This window comes from Mercurialis annua, linkage group LG4 (assembly GCF_937616625.2).
Source record: "Mercurialis annua linkage group LG4, ddMerAnnu1.2, whole genome shotgun sequence".
NCBI lineage: Eukaryota > Viridiplantae > Streptophyta > Magnoliopsida > Malpighiales > Euphorbiaceae > Mercurialis > Mercurialis annua.
The window spans coordinates 17,431,848-17,452,481 of record NC_065573.1 but is presented as its reverse complement, the minus strand read 5'-3'; the positions used below and the strand labels follow the sequence as shown (position 1 = coordinate 17,452,481).

Here is a 20,634-nt window from a genome sequence, read left to right as displayed (position 1 = left end):
CCCAAAATTTTCAAAAAATTGCACATCATGCATCCATATCCCAAAACAACTATCATGCTCACAATTGTTTTCACCAAAGAACATTTTCACCCAATTTTCATCAAAATTTTGTCACATAAAAGTATTTTCATCAATCAATCATCCTTGGAAGTTGCTCAAATTAGACAAAAACACATTCATGCCATTAAAGATCGGGAGATGTCATAAGTTGATAAATTTCCAAATTCCGCCACAATCACAACATAAAAAGCATTCAATATCATGCTTAGAGCAAAGATTTAGTGGAGGTGACTCAATAACTAGACTACTACAACAACAAAGTAAAATAAAACACACTAAAGCATAAAACAAGATAAATTTCAACTAACGACATACAATTGACTAACCCTCCTCACACTATTTCGAACTTAGTCCCTAAGTAAGAAATATAAAGCAAAATTGTATGAGTTGAGTTAGAGAAATGCAAATCTCGTTTTAGTCGAATTCCGGTGGTTCGGGCGATGGAGTTGGAGATGGATAGGCCGGCCCTCCTTGGGCCTTGAAATAGTCACGTAATTTCTCTTCGTGACGCCTTTGTCGATCATGGAGCCTCTTTTGGCGATATTCCATACGTGCCCACATCTTGCGTTGATCCTCCATGAATCGGAGTTGGGCGGCTTCAAAGTCATTCCTTGTATCCACATTAGGAGCGGGAGGCTCCCATTGCACGCCCTCCGGTATTGCTCCTCCTTCGGCGCTTGTTCCGGCCGCATATTTGTCTTTCCGTCGCACCGGCTCTACTTCTTGTCTTGGTGATGCGCGCAAACCACGCGGAATTGGCATGCCGGGATGTGTTTCCACCCAATTATCGTGTAAGTATTTCCCCACTATTTTCTCTTTCCTCACATATCCTCCTATACCCAAATGATCCATATCAATCATTCGTGGTGATTGAATCCGATATTTGCTTTCATCAAAATCCGGGTCTTGTCTTGCCAAGAACAACACTAACCATCCGAATCCTAGCTTCTTTGGAACTTTTGGAATCTCCCGGAGCAATGCCATCAAACGATACCCCATACTTAATTGCAATTCTTTTTCCGTTGGATGGTCTAAAGCTCGCAAAAGGTACAAATCCGACTTTGATACTTTGTTATGCTCATGGCGACCATGGAAAGTGTGACCATACCACTTAAGCAAGATTATGGTGACAAAATCCCGAACCTCTTTCAATTTGGCGATGTGTGAGTTGTAACTCGGCTTCCCCGATGCTTTATTCCAAATCACGTTTGCCTCCATATCGTCTAAACCCGGCAACTCTTTAAATCCGAACTCATTCAATTCAAGGCCTTGGATCAAACTTTCCATGGAGTATTCCCGCACTTTGCCATCTAACCGAAATGTAATAGAAGTGTTGTCGGATGACGCAAGAGTGGTGAAGAATTCAAATGTGAGTTCCTCACATTGATCATGTGGTATCTTAGTTACTTTATCAAGGTAGAGGAAGTGAAGACTTTCTTCTAGCGCGTCATCAACTTTCAACTTCTTCATGGTTTCCCAACATATGGCATAAGCATCGGTGATACCCCATTTCTTAAGCTTCTCATAGCGTTCACCCTCACTATCCGAGCGGATTTCGAAGGGTGCCTTGTATTTCCGTGAAAGAGCCCCGAAATTGGTTGTCTTTCTTGAAGAACGGATAGGTTGTGGTGGTAGCTCCTCTTGAAATTCTTGCTCATTAGGAGGTATGGATTTTTTCTTGGAGGCTCGGCTTGCTCTTGTATTCCGAGACATTGTAGAGGAAGGAAAAGGGTGTTTGAAAGTGTATTTAGTTTTGAGTTTGGCTTAAAAATGGTGGAGATAGAGCTTGGAGAATTTTGCTAGAAGAAAGAGAATGGAGGTCTTGGCTATGGAGTTTTTGATAAATGGGGAAAAGAATTTGGAGAAGAAGAAGTGTTGGAGTTCTTTTTGGGGTAAGATTTGAAAAATAGGAGAAGAGGGGTGGAGATCTTGCCATGTCATGAATCTTTGTGAAATGCTTTTCTAATTTGAAGGCCAAGATTAAAACACCTCATCAATCCAACTCCCCTAAACACCAACCAATAGGAACATTCCAAAAATTCAACCAATAGGAGCAATTTTTAAAAAAAAAATCAACCCCCCCCCCCCCTTAAATGAGGTGAGCTCGAATCGAGCTCACCTCTTTGAAAGCCAAGCTCGAATCGAGCTTCCCCTTTAAAAGGCCAAGCTCGATTCGAGCTTGGCAATCTGGTTGCCCAGATTGCCTAGCTCGAATCGAGCTTCCCTTTTACAAGGGGAAGCTCGATTCGAGCTTGACAATCTGGGTAGCCAGATTGTCAAGCTCGAATCGAGCTCTCCTTTTTCATGGGGAGCTCGATTCGAGCTCCCTATTAAGAGGGGGAGACTTGATTCGTTTCTTGGTCTCTTCTTCTTTTTTTTTTTTTTCATTTTTCGCCACACCTACGCACCAAAACCAAACACACCGGCGTTATCTTGAACAAAAAGACATAAAACTAACAAAAAAAAAAACAACATCTAAACAATCTAAAGAAGGTAAAACAACAACAAAAACATTAAATCGAACCTCTTGGGAATGCCTCCCAAGTGCGCTTGTTTAGAGTCGAAAGCTCGACCGTCTCACGGTGGACTCATGTAGGATTTGTGAAAGATATCTCATCTTCCACCCGATTCGTCAAGGGTCCAAGATATGGTTTGCACCGGTGGCCATTAACCTTGAAAGTTTCACCCTTGGAATTCTCCAATTCCACCGCACCGTGATTCGCCACATTCCGGATTTTGAATGGGCCACTCCAACAAGATTTCAATTTTCCGGGAAACAACCGCAAGCGTGAATTGTAAAGAAGTACAAACAAACCAACCTCTAAGACCTTTGGGGAGATGTGAGCATCATGCCATTGCTTCGTTTTCTCTTTATAGAGCTTGGCATTCTCATATGCCATGAATCGGAATTCATCTAGCTCATTCAATTGAAGCAATCTCTTTTCCCCCGCCTTCTTGAAGTCAAAGTTCAACTTCTTAATAGCCCAATACGCTCTATGCTCAAGCTCTAGAGGAAGATGACACGCCTTCCCATAAACAATACGGAATGGTGACATACCAAGTGGAGTTTTGTAGGCCGTCCTATACGCCCACAATGCATCATCCAATTTCAAAGACCAATCTTTCCGGGATCCATTCACCGTCTTCTCGAGAATTCTTTTCAATTCACGGTTCGAAACCTCAACTTGGCCACTCGTTTGGGGGTGATAAGGTGTGGCGACCCGGTGATGCACATTATACTTCCTCATAAGAGCTTGAAATTGCCGATTGCAAAAATGCGAACCACCATCACTAATAACCACTCTAGGAGTCCCAAACCGATTCACTAGCCGCTTAAGAAAACTCAACACCACTTTAGCATCATTAGTGGGCAAAGCCTCCGCTTCTACCCATTTCGAAACATAATCCACACATACCAAAATGTATTGGTTTTTGAATGAAACCGGGAAAGGCCCCATGAAATCTATACCCCATACATCAAATATTTCCACTTCTTGAACCGAAGTCAAAGGCATCTCATCTCTTTTCGAGATGTTGCCTACACGTTGGCACCGATCACAATGGTCAACAAACTCTTTGGCATCACGAAACAAAGTTGGCCAAAAGAACCCGCTCTCAAGCACTCTAGCGGCGGTTCTAGCCGAACCATAATGTACGGTCTCATGACATGAACTCAAAATGGGCATCATTTCTCCCAAGGACACACATCGTCTCAACATTCCATCACCACATATTTTAAATAAGAAAGGTTCGTCCCACAAGTACCTTTTAACATCGGATAAGAACTTCTTCCTTTTGTGGGATGTCAAGTCCGGAGGCATGACTCCCGATGAGAGGTAATTTGCAAAATCGGCATACCATGGTGTCTCCACTTCCCGAATCATCATAAGCGTTTCGTCCGGAAACCGCTCATTAATCTCCTCACCAATAGGAATTGGTTCCGGATTCTCAAATCTCGAAAGGTGATCCGCCACCACATTCTCCGTACCCTTCTTATCTCGGATTTCTACATCGAACTCTTGCATGAGAAGAAACCACCGAATAAGCCTAGGCTTTGCATCTTGCTTAGTGAATAGATACCGTAAAGCGGCATGATCGGTGTATATGATGCATTTCGACCCAAGCAAGTATTGTCTAAACTTATCGAGAGCAAAGACAACCGCCAACATCTCTTTTTCGGTAGTGGTATAGTTGAGTTGTGCTCCCGCCATAGTTCTACTAGCGTAATAGATCACATGCACCCGCTTGTCCTTTCTTTGCCCCAACACGCAACCCAATGCTTGGTCACTAGCATCACACATTAGCTGAAAAGGCAAACTCCAATCCGGAGATGAAATAATGGGAGCGGTCACAAGTGCCGACTTTAGCTTCTCAAAAGCATCTTGACAATCCCTTGTGAAGTCAAACGACGCATCTTTTACTAGCAAACTTGTCAAAGGTCGAGCAATCGACGAAAAATCTTTAATGAAGCGCCGGTAAAAACCCGCGTGGCCCAAAAATGCCCGAACTCCTTTGACCGTAGTTGGAGCGACTAATTTTTCAATAACCGCCGTTTTTGCCCTATCCACTTCAATTCCCGCCTCCGATATCCTATGCCCGAGTACAATGCCTTCATCCACCATGAAGTGGCACTTTTCCCAATTTAGCACTAAATTTGTCTCCACACATCGTGCTAAAACCCGCCTTAGATTCGCTAAACAACCATCGAACGAATCGCCAAACACGGAGAAGTCATCCATGAACACCTCCATAATATCTTCAATCATATCGTTGAAGATTGAGGTCATACACCTTTGAAATGTGGCGGGTGCGTTGCATAGTCCAAAAGGCATTCGCCGGTATGCAAAGGTACCGTAGGGGCATGTGAAGGTCGTCTTCTCTTGATCTTCCGGGAGGATTAAGATTTGATTGTAACCCGAGTACCCATCAAGGAAACAATAAAACTTGTGTCCCGCTACCCTTTCTAACATTTGATCGATAAATGGTAGCGGAAAGTGATCTTTTCGGGTTACCTCATTGAGCTTCCGATAATCAATGCATACACGCCAACCGGTTACCGTCCTCGTGGAGATTTGCTCTCCTTTTTCACTCTCCACCATCGTCATACCGCCCTTTTTAGGAACACATTGAATGGGACTAACCCACTCACTATCCGAAATCGGGTAGATTATTCCGGCGTCGAGGAGCTTGACGATCTCTTTGTGCACTACCTCCTTCATATTCGGATTCAATCTTCGTTGCCTTTGAGCCGACTTCTTTGACTCGTCTTCGAGATTAATCTTATGCATCACAATTTGAGGACTTATTCCTCGAATGTCTGAGATTTGCCAACCCATTGCTAACATGTGCTCTTTCACCACTTGCACAACCTTCCTTTCTTGATCCTTAGAGAGCTTGTTCGAGATGATTATCGGCAAGGTTTCATTCTCCCCAACAAAAGTATACCGAAGGTGTGGCGGAAGCGGCTTCATTTCAACTTTCGGGGGCAACTCCGAAGATGGTGGAGTCACACCATTGCTCTTATCTAAACTTTCCGGCTTCGGTTCATCCTCTCTAGTATACTCATCATCCCCCGACTCGGAATGAAACGAAACTTGAGAGATTTGTTGAGGACAAATTTCTACCCTCTTTGCTTCATTCAACAATTGCACATTCTCCCGGAGTTGCTCTTCCACAATCTCATCAATCACATCAATTCTCATGCAATCCTCCTCCTCGATGGCATTCCGCATCACTCTCTTCATATCAAATTCCACACTTTCCTCATCAATTCTCAAGGTGAGCTTGCCGGCATGAACATCAATGAGAGCACGCCCGGTGTTCATAAAAGGGCGACCAAGAATCATAGGACATTCTTTATCTACCGCATAGTCTAGGATCACAAAATCCACCGGAAAGATGAATTTATCCACTTTAACGAGCACGTCTTCCACTATCCCATACGGCTTTTTGAGAGAGTGATCGGCAAGTTGCAATACCATCGAGGTGCGCTTTACCGGTTGATCACCAAACAAAGACCTAAAAAGAAACAATGGCATCAAGTTAATACTTGCCCCAAGATCGCACAAGCAATTTATAGCATTCATATTTCCTATAGTGCAAGGTATAGAAAAACTCCCTGGATCCTTAAGCTTTATTGGTAGGTTGCTTTGGATTATAGAACTACAATGCTCCGTGAGCGGTATTGTCCCATCTTGCTCCCAACTACGCTTGTTCATAATTATGTCTTTCAAGAACTTTGCATATTGGGGCATCTCCCGAAGTGCATCCGCCAAGCTTAGATTGATTTGCAATTTCTTGAAAATCTCAAGGAACTTGTGAAATTTTTCGTTCCCTTGAGCTTTCCTTAACCGGCTTGGGAATGGAACCGGTGGCACAAACGGTGGCGGCGGTGGTGGCCTCACATAGGGCTCTTCAACCTCGATAACCACTTCCTCACATTCCTTTGGTAGTTCTTGGCTTGAGCTTGCTACATCAACAACCACTTGAGGCTCATCCTCCTCAACAACATGCTTCTTCCCATTGGCTTTCTCAAGGTTTCTCCCGCTTCGGAGCTCTACCGCCTTAACTTGCTCTCTAGGGTTGTTTTCCGTAGTGGATGGCAACCCTCCTTGAGGTCTTCCTTGAAGCGAAATTGCCATTTGAGAAATTTAAGTTTCCAAATGATGGATAGTAGAAGCTTGATTCTTCTCCCTTTGCTCCATTTTTTCTAACTTCTCTAGCACTTTGGAAAGCACATTTCCCTCATCCGTATTCTTTTGTGGTTGGAATCCCGGAGGGTGTTGAGGTCTACCACCATAGTTGTTTCCTTGCCCTTGATGGTTATGATAAGGGCCTTGATAAGGACCTTGTTGTTGGGGCCTATTTCCTCCTTGGAAACTAGGACCCGCTTGTTGATTTGCTTGCACATTGCCTTGACCCTCTTGATTCCTCCATCCGAAGTTAGGGTGGTTTCTCCACCCCGGATTATAGGTGTTCGAGTAAGGATCATTCCCTTGACGTTGACCTCCCACATAATTCACTTGTTCGTTCCAAGTTTGACCCATGGCATAGCACTCATTACTTCCATGATTGAAATCTCCGCAATGCTCACAACCTACTTGGACATACGCAACCGGAGCATTCCGTGGACCCACTTGTTTCTTCAAGGCATCAACTTGACTTTGTAAAGAGGCATTCATGGCTTTCATCGCTTCAAACTCCTTGGATTGGTCAAGTGTCATCAATGCCTTTTGAGCCGGTGGTCTTCTCCTCTCCGAGGACCAAGTGCTACTTACCATAGCTAATTTTTCAATCAACTCATTAGCCTCATCAAGCGTCTTTTGCATCAAAGAACCTCCCGCGGCCGAATCAATGGTAGATCTTGTGATTTCACCCAAACCATTATAAAATATTTGAAGCACATGTTCCCTTACAAGCCGATGATGAGGTACGTGCCTTTGGAGATCCTTGAACCTCTCCCAAGTTTCATAGAGAGATTCTCCCTCATATTGGTAATAATCAATGATGTCCTTTGTCAACTTCGCGGTTCTCCCCATTGGAAAGTACTTGTGAAGGAAAGCTTGAGCAAGATCCCGCCAATTGTGGATAGATGCATTAGGAAGTGATCGAAGCCACAAGCTAGCCTTGTCTCTTAGTGAGAACGGAAACATTCGAAGCTTGATTTGATCGGAGGTGACATTATGGAGCTTGAATGTGTCCAACACTCCCAAGAACTTGGCTATGTGTTCATTCGGATCCTCACTTGGTAACCCAAAGAATTGGCACCGATTCTCTAGGAGTTGAATCGTGCTAGGCTTGATCTCAAAAGTAGCCGCGGTGACCGGCCTTGCAAAACACCCATAGGTAGCATTATCCACATCCGGGAGGAAGAAATCCCCCAAAGTTTGTCTTTGTGCTTGATGGCCTTGAACTTGAGGGTGATTGTCCCCTTGTTGCTCTTCCTCATAGTTATCATTCCCACGTTCCATGATAACGGGTATACGATTTTCCCTTCTCACACTTCTTTCAAATCTCCCAAGGTTGTCTTGAAACGGTTCTAGTGGAAGATTGGCCCTTCGTGTATTGTGCATACACTATAGTTAATCTCCTACACAAACAACAACAAGCAAACCACGCGTAAATCCGGAAAGAAGCAAAAACAACAAAAGTGATAAAAAAAAAACAGAAAATAAAGCTAACTCGACCGAACAATAACTAATTTCAATCAATCAATAAACACTCGTCACTCCCCGGCAACGGCGCCAAAAACTTGTTGAGAAAAAACCCCAACTTGTAATAAAGTGGACCTAAGTCCGAGTTATCGATCCCACAAGGAGTGAATTCAAGAGTGATTATTGATGAGAATGAACTTAGTTGCGATCCAATTCGTTTAGCAAGAGAATAAGTGTTTTTCTTAATGAACCAATCAACCAACTACTAAAAACTTATGCTATCTAGGAATTAACAAATTACTAATTTAAAGAAACGAGTAAACACTATAATAATTAACGAAATTCAAGTGATAAAGAGGTTTGGGAGCTAATAATCCTCCTAGGTCATGCAATCAAGGGTATCGGGTTTAGGGTTCTAAACGAGGACCGAGTGTTCTAGACCGCAACTCCCGCTCTCTCGAGCCTCAAGGAGCTACAAAACCGCAACTAATCGAGCTTAACCTACTCTCGTAGCACCAAACGCAAATAGAGGCAATTAACAAATAAATCACAACTCATAGGCCACCTAATTACTAACCCACTCTCATGGTGTTACTAATTAAGTCTCTAATTAATTAAATCCAACTAATAAACCCTCTCTCAAGGTGAAAATTAATTTAAGAACAATACTTAGGTAGCTAATCTAAGCAAGCTTTAGGTTCCTTAATTAGAACAATCAACACAACCCCAAAACCCTAACCCAATCATACACAACTAAGATTCAAATTAACCCCCAAACATGGGGTTTAGCCAACCATGGCTAAAACAACAAACATCAAGCAAATAGAATAATAAATCATTGAGAGATAGATCTAATTACCTTTGTAGAAACCCAAGCCAATAACATTCAACAAGATAATACTTCAATAATAAAATGAGAATAAATCTTCAATAGAAAAAGCTTAAGTATTCAACAATGGAGGAAAATATGAAAATCTGGAAATTCTATTGAAGAAGGTAAGGACTACACTTGGGGATTTATAAAATTAGGAGAAGATTCAAAAGTACAAAATAGAATAATGTCTAGCAAAATCTTCTATACCTAAAATAAAGATAAGGCCCCATATATATAGTACTTACAAAAGAAGGAAAAAGACAAACATTCAATTACACATGTGTTGGGCCCAAAATAGCAAATTAATAAAGCCTTAATGCATCTTGAATTAAGATTTCCCCATTCCAGCAAGCCCAAGTTCGAATAGAGCTCCTTGGGCTAAATGAGAAGCCCGATTCGAGCTGCCATTTTCTGCTCCAAATCTCGATCTTCAAACCTTCGTAACTCGGTGTAGAAATGTCCGATTCAGTCGATTCTTGAACCGTTGGAAAGCTCAGGACGTCTACTTTAACTTTCATGAAGATCACGAGTTCATTTGAGGCTTCGAGCTAGTCCAAATTGGTCAATTAGTGCCCCGGGGTCAGCTTTTCAGATTTGCAAATGAGCTTCCGCATCGCTTTTGTCGTCTTTTCCAACTTTTGCACCAAAATGCTTCCGCAATGCTCCTAAGTACCTGAAATACTAAAACACGTAATAAGGCATACGAAATACCATAAAACCGTGATAAAACGTTAATAAAGCATGCGGAAATGACGCTAAAGATAGGAGTAAAAATACTCCTATCAACCTTACTGATAATGTAGGGTCCTTCCCAATTCGGTTGGAGTTTTCCGCTCCCGGCTTCTCCCTTTTTGACTTCGGTCTTCCTCATGACTAGATCTACTAGCTTGAATTTCCTTTTCTTTACATGGTTGTTGAAGTGTTTGGCCATTTTGTGTCTGTAAGCCTCCATTCTGATATCTGACCTATTGATCTTTTCAACTAAAAGGTCTAGATTGTTCTCGAGTTCTGCTTCATTTTCTTCTAGATCTAGTTGTTTGTCTTTGATTCTTGGTGTAGGTGCGCCTATCTCCACTGGGATTACAGCTTCTGTTCCGTAGGTTAGAGCGAATGGGGTTTCGCCTGTTGATTCTCTTGGGGTGGTATGCTAGTTCCATAAGACACTGTAGAGTTCTTCCACCCATCTTCCTTGGTATTCGTCCAGTCTCTTCTTTAGTCCTGCCAGTAGGATTCAGTTGGCTACTTCGGTTTGTCCATTTGATTGTGGATGGTAAATCGAAGTGAACCTTAGGTCGATCTGATATTCTGAGCAGAATTTTCTGAATTTGGCCGAGTCGAATTTCTTATCGTTGTCTATGATCAACACCTTTGGAATTCCGAACCTGCACAAGATAGATCTAAAGAAAAAGTGAGTTATTCTTTGTTGGGTGATTTTCGCCAAGGGCTCCGCTTTTATCCATTTTGTGAAGTGATTGATTGCCACCACCTAGAATTTTCTTTGACCAGTGGCTGGAGGGAGCGGTCCTAGGATATCCATCCCCATTGGGCGAAGGGCTACCCGCTGCCAATTGGCTTCATTTCCGAAGCTTGCTTTCTGGGTACCAAGGCGTGCTGCTGACATGGCCAACATCTTTTTACCAGTGTTGTTGCCTGTTCCTTCATTGTGGGCCAATAGTAACCTTGTAATAAGGCTTTTCTGACTAGCTTTGATGCCCCATCATATACTCCGCAAGCTCCTTCGTGGAGTTCTTCTAGGATGGAGTCTTCTTCATCTTTGTTAACACACTTCAGCCAAAGGTGGGTGAATGATCGTTTGTACAGTTAGCCGTTGTATATGCCGAACTTTGACGACAATATTACTATTCTCTTTGTATCCTTTTTGTCTTCGGGGAGTGCTCCGCTGGCTAGGTAAGCCATGACTGGGGTCATCCACGTTTCTTCTCTATCTATCATCAACACTTCTCCCTCTTCCAGTTCCTCTTGAAAGCTAGGTTGTCGCTTGATTTCATGGGGAATGTTCTTCATTGAGTCGTAGTTTTTTGTTGCGACCCACTTTGCTAGCTTGTCTGCTCTTCCATTCATTGCTCTTGGAATCTGTTGTATCATCCAAGATCACCCTTTGTCGACGAAATAGGCTTTGGCTTGCTTAACGTACTTCTTTAGAGTGGCATTTTTTACTTTGAAGTTCCCCGATACCTGGTTTACAACCAACTGTGAGTCGCTGTATACACGAGCTTCTAATATGTTGAGTTCCCCACACAACTGTAGTCCAGCCAATAGTGCTTCATATTCCTCAACGTTGTTGGAGACTAGAAATTTCAGCCTAGCCGAGTATTCCATTTGGACCTTCCCTGATCCTTTGAGCACTACGCCAATCCTTGATCCTTCTCCACAGACTGCCCCGTCGACATGTATCTCCCAGGGGTTTTCCTTGTTGTCCACTGGCTCTGCAAATGTTAGTTCAGCGAAGAAATCGGCTAATGCCTGAGCTTTTAAGGCTTTCCGAGCTTCGTAGATAACGCCTAAGCTTCCTATCTTGACAGCCCATTCGACTATCCTCCCGCTTGTTTCCGCTTTCTGGAGGATCTTTCTCAGCGCTTGGTCGGTCCGCACAACGACCTGGTGTCCTTCAAAATAATGCCGAAGCTTGATTGTGGCGGTGTATACACATAACGCCAGTTTATCTAACTTCGGATACCTTAGCTCTGCAACCCTAAGCACCTTGCTGATATAGTAGATCGGAAACTGCTCTCCGTCTTTCTCTAATACTAGTACAGCTTCTATTGTTGCGTTGGCACAGGAGATGTATAAATACAGCACATCGCCTGTCTCAGGCCTTGCTAGGAGCGGAGGTGATGATAGGAAATTCTTCAACTTTTCAAACGCGGTCTGGCATTCCGTCGTCCAGGTAAAGTTCTTAACCTGTTTCAATATTTTGAAGTAAGGCAGGCATCGCCTCGCCGAGTAGGACATGAATCGTCCTAGAGCGGTGATTTGCCCGTTGAGTTTCTGAACTTCGTGTATGCTTTTAGGCGGTGTCATTTTTAAAACTGCTTCGATCTTATCTGGTTTGGCTTCGATCCCTCGTTGAGAGACCATGTACCCCAGAAGGTTTCCTGCTGGTACTCCGAACATGCACTTCCTCGGGTTCAGCTTTAATTGATACTTTTTCAAAGTCTCCAAGACTACTTTCACATCTGTCGGGTGATCTTCTGCACTGATGCTTTTGATGATCATATCGTCCATGTACACCTCCATGTATTTCCCTATCTGCTCTCTGAATATGGAGTTTGCTAGCCTTTGGTATGTGGCACCTGTGTTCTTCAAGCCCAAAGGCATCATTTAGTAACAAAATAGCCTCTTATCTGTTACGAAGGTCGTCTTCTCCTGGTGTTCCGATGCCATGGTTATTTGATGGTATCCTGCCTTGGCATCCAAGAATGCTTACATGGCGTGCCCTGCTATGTAGTCACCAGTTGGTCGATGCTTGGCAACGGGATGCTATCCTTAGGGCACGCTTTGTTAAGGTCCGTAAAACCTACGCACATTTAGTAAGTGTCGTTGGATTTCTTTACCATTACAACATTCGGTACCCACCGGGGATAGTATGCATCTTTTATCGCCTTCTCTTCCTTCAATTGTTCGATTTCTTCTGCAATTGCCAATTGTTTTTCTGGTAAATGTCTTCTCTTCTTCTGTATGACAGGTTTTGAGTCTGGGGCGATGTTCAACTGATGGCATATGACCTCTGGATCTACTCCGACCAGTTCATCTGTGGTCCAGGCAAATGAGTCTTTGAGGCTTCGGAGATTCTCTGCCAGAGGTATTCAGACTTCTTCCTCCAGCTCATCTCCTATCACGATCTCTTTGCCCGGGAACAACTCTATTTTCGTGGTACTTCCATAGTGTTCTGCCCTTTCTATCCTTTTTGGAGGCTCCACCGTCAATAAAGGTAGCGTTACATGAACTTTTTTTAGGGCCGTGAAGTATGCCTCTAGCCGATTTTTAACATCCTCTTTCTTCCTCTTTGCCCTCCTTTGTCGGGATTTTCATCAATAAATACCTCATGCAGATGGATGCACAGGTGTCATGCAACAATGGCCTTCCCAAAATCGCATTAAAGGCGAACTCCATACTGACCACAATGAACTCGGTTCAGACTTCTTTGAAAGTATCACCATCGCCCATTTGAACATCTATTTCCAGCGATCCTTCTACATGTACAGATTTTCCACCAAGTCCCACAATTAGGGTTGACACCCGTATCAGATCCTCTTTCTTTAGTCCGACTCTATTGAACACCTCCATTGTAATCATGTTGACCGAGCTTCCTGTGTCTATAGGCATCCTCGATACTTTAAAGTTATTGAGCCTTCCTTTCACCACAAGTGCGTCTTCATGGGGCAGTGCCAAGCCATGGCCGTCTATCTCAGAGAAAGATATGCTTCCAAACCTCCTTACATCCGGTGCTCCCGGACTTATCGAGTAAACTATTTTAGCTGCCTTTTTCCTTATTGTATTACTATCTCCTCCAGTTGATCCTCCCATAATCACATTAACCACTCCTGCAGGTTCTGGCATGGGCCTCCGAGGGGCGTCTTCCCTACGCTCCCTTTTTCAATCCCCTTCACCGTCTTTGGCTTCGACCTCTCTTTTTACAATCTGGGAAAGGGATCCTCTTTCTATCAGCTTCTCTATCTCTTCCTCTAAGTGCTAGTATTCATCTGTGGTTTGACCGTTATCCCAGTGGAATTCGCAATATTTGTTGTTATCTCTTTTGTTTGCTGATGCGGCATTCATTTTCTCTAGCCATCTGACCTTTTCTCGGTTGTCCTTTACCCAGAACAGTACGTTGGTTCTAGTGGTATTCAGAGGGGTGTAACGTCTTTCTTCATCTAGCTTTTGCTTGCTTCTGAATCGGTCATTACCCTTATCTCCAAACCTCCTTTCTGCGGGCGATCAATCATTTGACCTGTCTCTGTTCCTTCTTTCCAAAGATGGTCCTTCTTTCGTTCTTCCTCCATGCCGGTTCGATACCTTTGACCATCGTCCACCCTAATTTGCGTGTGTGCGATGGTCATCAGAGTGGTGAACGACCTTGGTGACTTGGCCAACAGTTCTTTCCGAAGATCGGAATTGGTGGTCCCATTGAGTAATGCCGTATAGGCAATCTCCTGGTTCAGGTCTTCAATTTGCATGGCCTCTTTATTGAATCTCTGCACATACTTTCTTAGCGTCTCACCATCTCTTTGCATGATAGCCAACAAATCTGTTGACAATTTCTTTTGAGGAATGCAAGCTACGAACCTAGCTTGGAACAGTCCTGAGAACTTTTTGAATGTCACCATTGATCCTGGCTTCAAACTCTGGTACCATTCTTGCGCCAGGCCCTTCAAGGTTGTAGGGAAGAGTTTTCATAATACATGATCCAAATTTGTCTGAACGTTGATCACCGCTTGGAACTTGTGGATGTGACTCTTACGGCAGCCAGTTCTATCATATGATTCAAGGTTCAGAGGATATTTGAATTTTGCAGGAAATTCATGGGAGATGATGAAATTTGCAAGGGGAGAGTCACTGCGTAAGAAGATGTCCACGTCTTCACACCTTATTCCAAGCCGACTCATGACCTGGCGAACTTTCTCTTCTGGATGCTCCTCTCCGTCTTTAGGATGAGGCTGTTCGCCCATCCAGTGGTCATCATCTGGGACTGGTATTGGGGTGCCCTGTTTCTTAGCAGAATTCTCTAGGATTTCTTCCTGGCGGATTGGCTCCTTTCCCTTGTCCACTGGTGACGCCGACTTATGGGCAGGCAATTTTTCAGGAGCTGACCCCTGTGATTGCTGTGATACTGTCTGATTGACATCTTTGAGCAAACTAGTGATTTTCAGGAATGCTTTGAACATCGCCTGGTTGCTGACCGGTTCGTCACCAGGTATGCCCACCGGAATTCCGGTTGGCGGATTCGTTTGCCTTGCTCAATGTTTTAAAACCCGGACCAGACCAGCCGGTTCAACCGGTTTGACCGGAAACCAAAAGCCAGTCCGGTCCGATTCTCTATCAAAACCGGGATTTCTGGTTCAACCACTTTGAACCGGAAAACCGGGAAAACGGTTAGACCTTTAAAACCGGTTTTCACCGATTCAGTTGAAAGAAAATTCTCAGTTAACAAAAATCAAAAGAAACAGACGTGATGATGTAAGAAAATAGGACTATGGCTTGATAATAGGCGATGACGGCATAACCGAAAGAGTCATGGAATTGGAATTGAAAATGATAGAAAGATATATATTCTTCAAGTTTCCCATTATTATTTGCCAAAGGAAGTTGTTGTGAAAAAATAGCTGTCGCCATGTGTTGTAAGTTGTAAAAAAAAAATATAAAACCCTAATAGATAATTTGTTTCCATGAAATTTGAAGGGCCTATACTGGATAGTTAATAAAGCCCACATATTCAGTGAAGAGTTCAAAATATAAACTCATTTTGCCATTTATTTCTTGAACATATATTGCTATACATATTTTTTATTTATTTATTATATAAACGGGTGACTATACCGGTTTTGTCACCGGTCCGGGTTTTAAAACATTGGCCTTGCTGCCTGCGGATCACTCGTCTCTCCTTCCTCACTGCCAGGAGGGAACAAATTCAGCGCCGGCGGTACGTCGTCTCCAGCGTTTTTGTCGGTAACTGGTGGGGTGTCATCTCCCGGGGGATCCATTGGTAGATTACAAACTATGAAAAGAAATCGAGAAGGAATAACGAAACTATAAGTTCCACGTTCACCGCACTAAATGATACTGTTCAAACTTCCGAGGTCGCCTAATCAGTATTTCCTGCACAAGTAACAATGTAAGCTCAAAGGACCTCAGGCTGGTGTTGCCTGAAAGCCACTCTGATGCTTAAGTTAGAAAGGTTCTTTGGTAAGTAATTAAATGGTTAAGTATTTGGGTCTAATTTGTGCGTACCTCATAAAGCATTCTGGGGGCTTCTATTTATAGTGAATTCATGGCGGTTGCTTGCTGGTAAATCGTGGGCATTGGCCACGACTCCTGATAGTGCTCAGGCCACGTTCTCCGATTATCCCTGGTAGTGGGATAGTAAAAATGGTCTGGGCGACGTACTTCGATGATGAAGTATGTTCTATATCGTCAGGCAACCTTTTCAGATCGTTATTGACAAACTCAGACTAGGGCGTTCTCAGGATGTCATGGGCGATCCTGAGCGATCGGTCTGGCGATCTATGATTGAGGCGTTCTTAATCACGCTTTGGGCAAGCCTAGTTTTATCTTGGCGATTCCTGGAGTCCGGCTATTTCTAGGTCGGTATCAACGCGAATCTTCGATGACAAGACAACAAGTAAAATAACCAAATAGTTACTAAATCTCAATAAAACCAAGTAAAATATAAATTACTGCCTTTTCTCCATGTTTATACTAATATTCCTATAGTATAAAAAACATGATGCCAATGAAAACGGTTTCTCACCATAGAGGAAATGGCACTAGGAGCAGTTTCATTTCAAACAATTACACAACCTGTAGAAAGTGAACGGCATCAGTTTCAGAAAGAGAAAAGAAGAAATGAATCAGATAGTAGAAAAATGGAGTCGAAAACTTGACAATTCTAGATATAACTAATAACATTTCATGCCAAAGTACCTGAAAATAGAAAACTTATTAACTCATTTTAGAATTCAATTACCTCACAAAAAATACACTAAAAATACACCAAATATACACTAAAAATATTAAATCATTGATAATTCAGACATAATTAAATATATTTTATTACTTTAACTTGACACTAGATGTGGTTAGATAATCAGTTCATTTGATACAAACTCCTTTATTTGTATTACATGCATTACAAATCCATCTCAAAAATTGAATTAGTGGATCAAACTTTAGCAAAAAGGATCTTGAAATAGTTTTCAGATTACTGGCTAAGTCTACTCATAACGTATACTAGTTGCACACTTGCAAAATACTGGAAACAGAGAGAGTCCGACACATAAAATTAGATCTTAATGGTAATGCCAATGAATTAGATCATTAGCAAAATGTAAGTATATAGCATATTGGAAAACAGAGAGAGTCCAACACATAAAACCAGATCTTAAGTATTGAGCTTCATATTTTCCATGTTTCCGTTTACAAACTAACTAAAAAACTAATCAAATTATCATTTAAGAAAATCAAAATCATACCATTAGAACCAAAATCACAGCATAATCAGAAACTAGGGTAAAAATGAACTTACTTCTTGAAGAACTTCGGTCTTTTGAGACTTGTCTACGCTCTTAGCAGCAAAATATTCGATAGTCTTCTTCTTTCTCCGGTTCAACCCAGGCAGGCAAGTCTTAAATCCAGAGCAGTCTGCACACATAAAAAATTTGACAAAAATTGGATTAAGAACTGGACAGAAATGTAGGTTGATAAACCGCCTCTTCTTTTCTCCGGCTACCATCGAAGCAGAAACAACCACAACCGATGGAGAAGCATGACGTACAAGAGCCTAAGTCACAATCTCTACAACAAAATAATGGTAAAATGTAATACCCCAAAATGTTTAATTATCTAATTGGGCCACGTGTCCAGTTTGGACTTGCCAGAGTGGCATTATCGGAAAGTTTTCCGATAAGATTAAGATAAATAAGTTTTAGTAGGTCGGTTTTGGGAAGGATTATATGTGAGGAATTTAATAATATATTTCAATTTAAAAGTTCGAATTGGAATTAAGAGGAAAAGTGTCAAGAACAGCTCGAAATAAAGTGCAGGGACCAAAGTGGTAATTTAGCCACATTGTGTCGAAAATGGAAATTTGTAGGTTTTGACGGGAAAGTATTAATATTGAGCTTAGTATTATTTATTGGATATAAATAATACGTAAAAGTAATAATTTAAGAGTTTATCGATTTAGCTATGTACTAAATCGTACGAAAGAAAGTTTGAAAGATAAATTGTAACAAATAAAGAAACAAGGGATCAAAGTGGGATTTTTACCTTAATATATAAGGTTTTGATTATGAAACATAATCAGAAGAAGAAGAATCGAGAGAAAGCGAGAATCATCGAGCGATACCGTCGTTTCGCCGCCGTTCAGCTCTCGGGACCAGACCTATTGGATTATGATTATTATTTAGAATTGTGGATTAGGGTTCCAACTATTATCTGTAATATCGTTATTAAATGTTTTAAACGTTTTAAAGGTTTTCCACTTAATAAATGTAAATAGTGGTATGAACTCATCTCAGTATATCTGACCCCGTTGTTTTCCCAATTTTCCCCAGGGTTATGATCTGAGAGAGTCTGGTGATCTCCGCATTTATTTTCCTCGGAGGTTCCATTTATTTTAGTAAAAACTGTGAAACTGTTTTAATCTTAGACCGCAGTAGTAACTAGACGTCCTTATTATTATTATATATTTTGTCGGATTGGTTCGACTGGTTAGATTGCTCTGGCATGCTGTATTATTGACATTGATTTATGATGAATCTATTTTAGACTCGGAATTGAATAAGCATGTTATATTAACTGTTGAATAATATTAACTGCTAGTTTAGGCTGAAGTCTCGGTTGCCCCGAGCATTGGTTTTCTGCAGGTTTATGTGTTTATGAATTAAATGAAAGGCTAGCTACTGGTTTCGGTACTACATTACCCATACCCTAGCGCCGGTCGCGATTCATGAAAATGGGTCGTGACAGTGCACCCCTGAGGTGCACGAACGTGCACTTGGTTGCACGATCGTGCACCCACCGAAGGGCACGCCCGTGCACCCTGACTCGCTCCTATGTGTATACAAACTGTATTTGACTTAGATATTTGACGTTTTGAGTAATTTGACTCTAAAGGACGGGTTTCGGACTTTGAGAATCATTAATCTCGAGATTAACTCGGCGTTTTAGGTAATTAATAATAATAGAAAACGTCAAGGACGTTAAGCGATTCTTAATTATGAGAAATAGTATTCGCTAAGTCGTCTATACGACTAGAGATATTGAATACGTAAATAAATATAAAATGAAACTAAACCCTAAAAATTAGAAGTATTATATAAAAGTATAAGTTTCACGTCTAACTATTAAACAATTTATCAGACGTGTCAGCGAATAGCAGGGTCAGTAGAAGCGGACTAGCGAGAGCGTACTATCAGATCGATCATATCATTACTTGGATAGCGGTCACTGTGAGTTGCACTTTACTTTTGTGTATTATATATTAAAGTTATTATATATATATATATATATATATATATATATATATATATATATATATATATATATATTGCTTATACGCATCGCATAATATATGATTTGATTTAATGTTATAGGTTTCTATCAATTTTATATACGAGAACTAGTATGCGATCCAAAGAAACTAGCCACCTATTGGGTGTCAATAGGCTGTGTGATCACGACTTGATATGTTTAACACGATATGAATATGAAATTTGAGATTTGAGGTATAGTTTGATACGAGTGAGCACTCGGCTACGGTGTAGTCTGGAGTCCCCGAATCTAGTGGGCTGGGCCCACCAGTGGGTTGGACCCACCAGTGAGTTGGACTCACAACTTGAGATTTACGATTAGGTTGAACGATATATGATTATTCAAGAGATGAGTCACATGCTAGGATATTAGTTTCGTATGGATCGAATACATGTTTATATGTTTTATACTATTATTTTCTTGAAATGCAATGCTATATTTTATATTAATACCGTTAGTAAATGTCAACTCACTCAGTATTTTCCCAAATACTGACCCCTCACCTTTGATGTCTTTCAGGTGTTTAGTTTGTGGACCTGGCTAGAGGCCAATTTTGAAGTCCAGAAGTCAGCTGTGTATGTGTAGTTCTGACTTATGTAAATGCTGCAGTAATGGTCCTGTGTCGACAGAATAGTAGCCTAGACATCAGTTCATTTTGAGTGTATATAATAACTGCTGTCATTGTTTTATATGCTTTTGATAGGCTACGTGTTTTGTATATGATCCACGGCCCCAGATGCCGGTGAGGTGTTTTGAGACACTAACTGATGTATATAGTACCGCGAGGCCAGTTCTTATAGGGTACGGTAACTAGAGCCCGCGAGGTTAACAGAACAGTTAGTGTAAATGTTTATATATGTTATATATTTGCTTCTGTTGTGTTATGTTATTTGTTTATATTATTTGCGAAAAATTAATAGTGAAATGAGGCTTGCTACGAGTTCCGGAGCTACCACTCCCGTTCCCTAGCGCCGGTCGCGGCGCCCTCAATATTTTGTGTCGTGACATAAAACAATTTTTTTACTATTAAACTAGGTATTTCATTAAATCATACATACAAACATATGAGGAAGCATTGTGAGAAGTACTTAATTAGCAAACTGCTATAGTTAATGTAATATTGTCATGTCTGGCTGCTATTGTTGGCTCCCTTGCCAAACCAAAGCAATATCGTTGAGAGTCGGATGTATATCCTCTTTCAATATTATGACAAAATGATAGAGGATGGGAGAATGATCTAAGTATCATAGAGAAAGTGATAGAGTTTTTTACCTT

At 41.6% G+C, this 20,634-nt stretch overlaps 1 protein-coding gene and 1 non-coding gene across 2 annotated transcripts; one reads left to right on the top strand and one right to left on the bottom strand.

Moving 5' to 3' along the window:
• Positions 1-7,476: 7,476 nt before the first annotated feature.
• Positions 7,477-7,583, top strand: LOC126679667 (small nucleolar RNA R71). The gene has a single exon (XR_007640954.1). It is a non-coding gene; the product is annotated as a small nucleolar RNA R71 (small nucleolar RNA).
• Positions 7,584-10,641: 3,058 nt separating this feature from the next.
• Positions 10,642-11,169, bottom strand: LOC126678376 (uncharacterized). Its single transcript, XM_050373275.1, has 2 exons — positions 10,948-11,169; positions 10,642-10,872 (listed from the first exon to the last, which is right to left on the bottom strand). The coding sequence occupies exons 1-2, from the start codon at positions 11,167-11,169 to the stop codon at positions 10,642-10,644; spliced, it is 453 nt and encodes a 150-aa protein (XP_050229232.1).
• Between the last annotated feature and the right edge of the window lie 9,465 nt (positions 11,170-20,634).

Excerpts from the sequence above, each read along its gene's own strand:
- LOC126678376 (XM_050373275.1), bottom strand. The coding sequence starts at position 11,169 with ATGAATGGAAGAGCAGACAAGCTAGCAAAGTGGGTCGCAACAAAAAAC. Across the intron at positions 10,873-10,947 it reads AAAAGGATACAAAGAGAATA|TGTGTTAACAAAGATGAAGA; the intron begins GTAATATTGTCG and ends CTTTGGCTGAAG.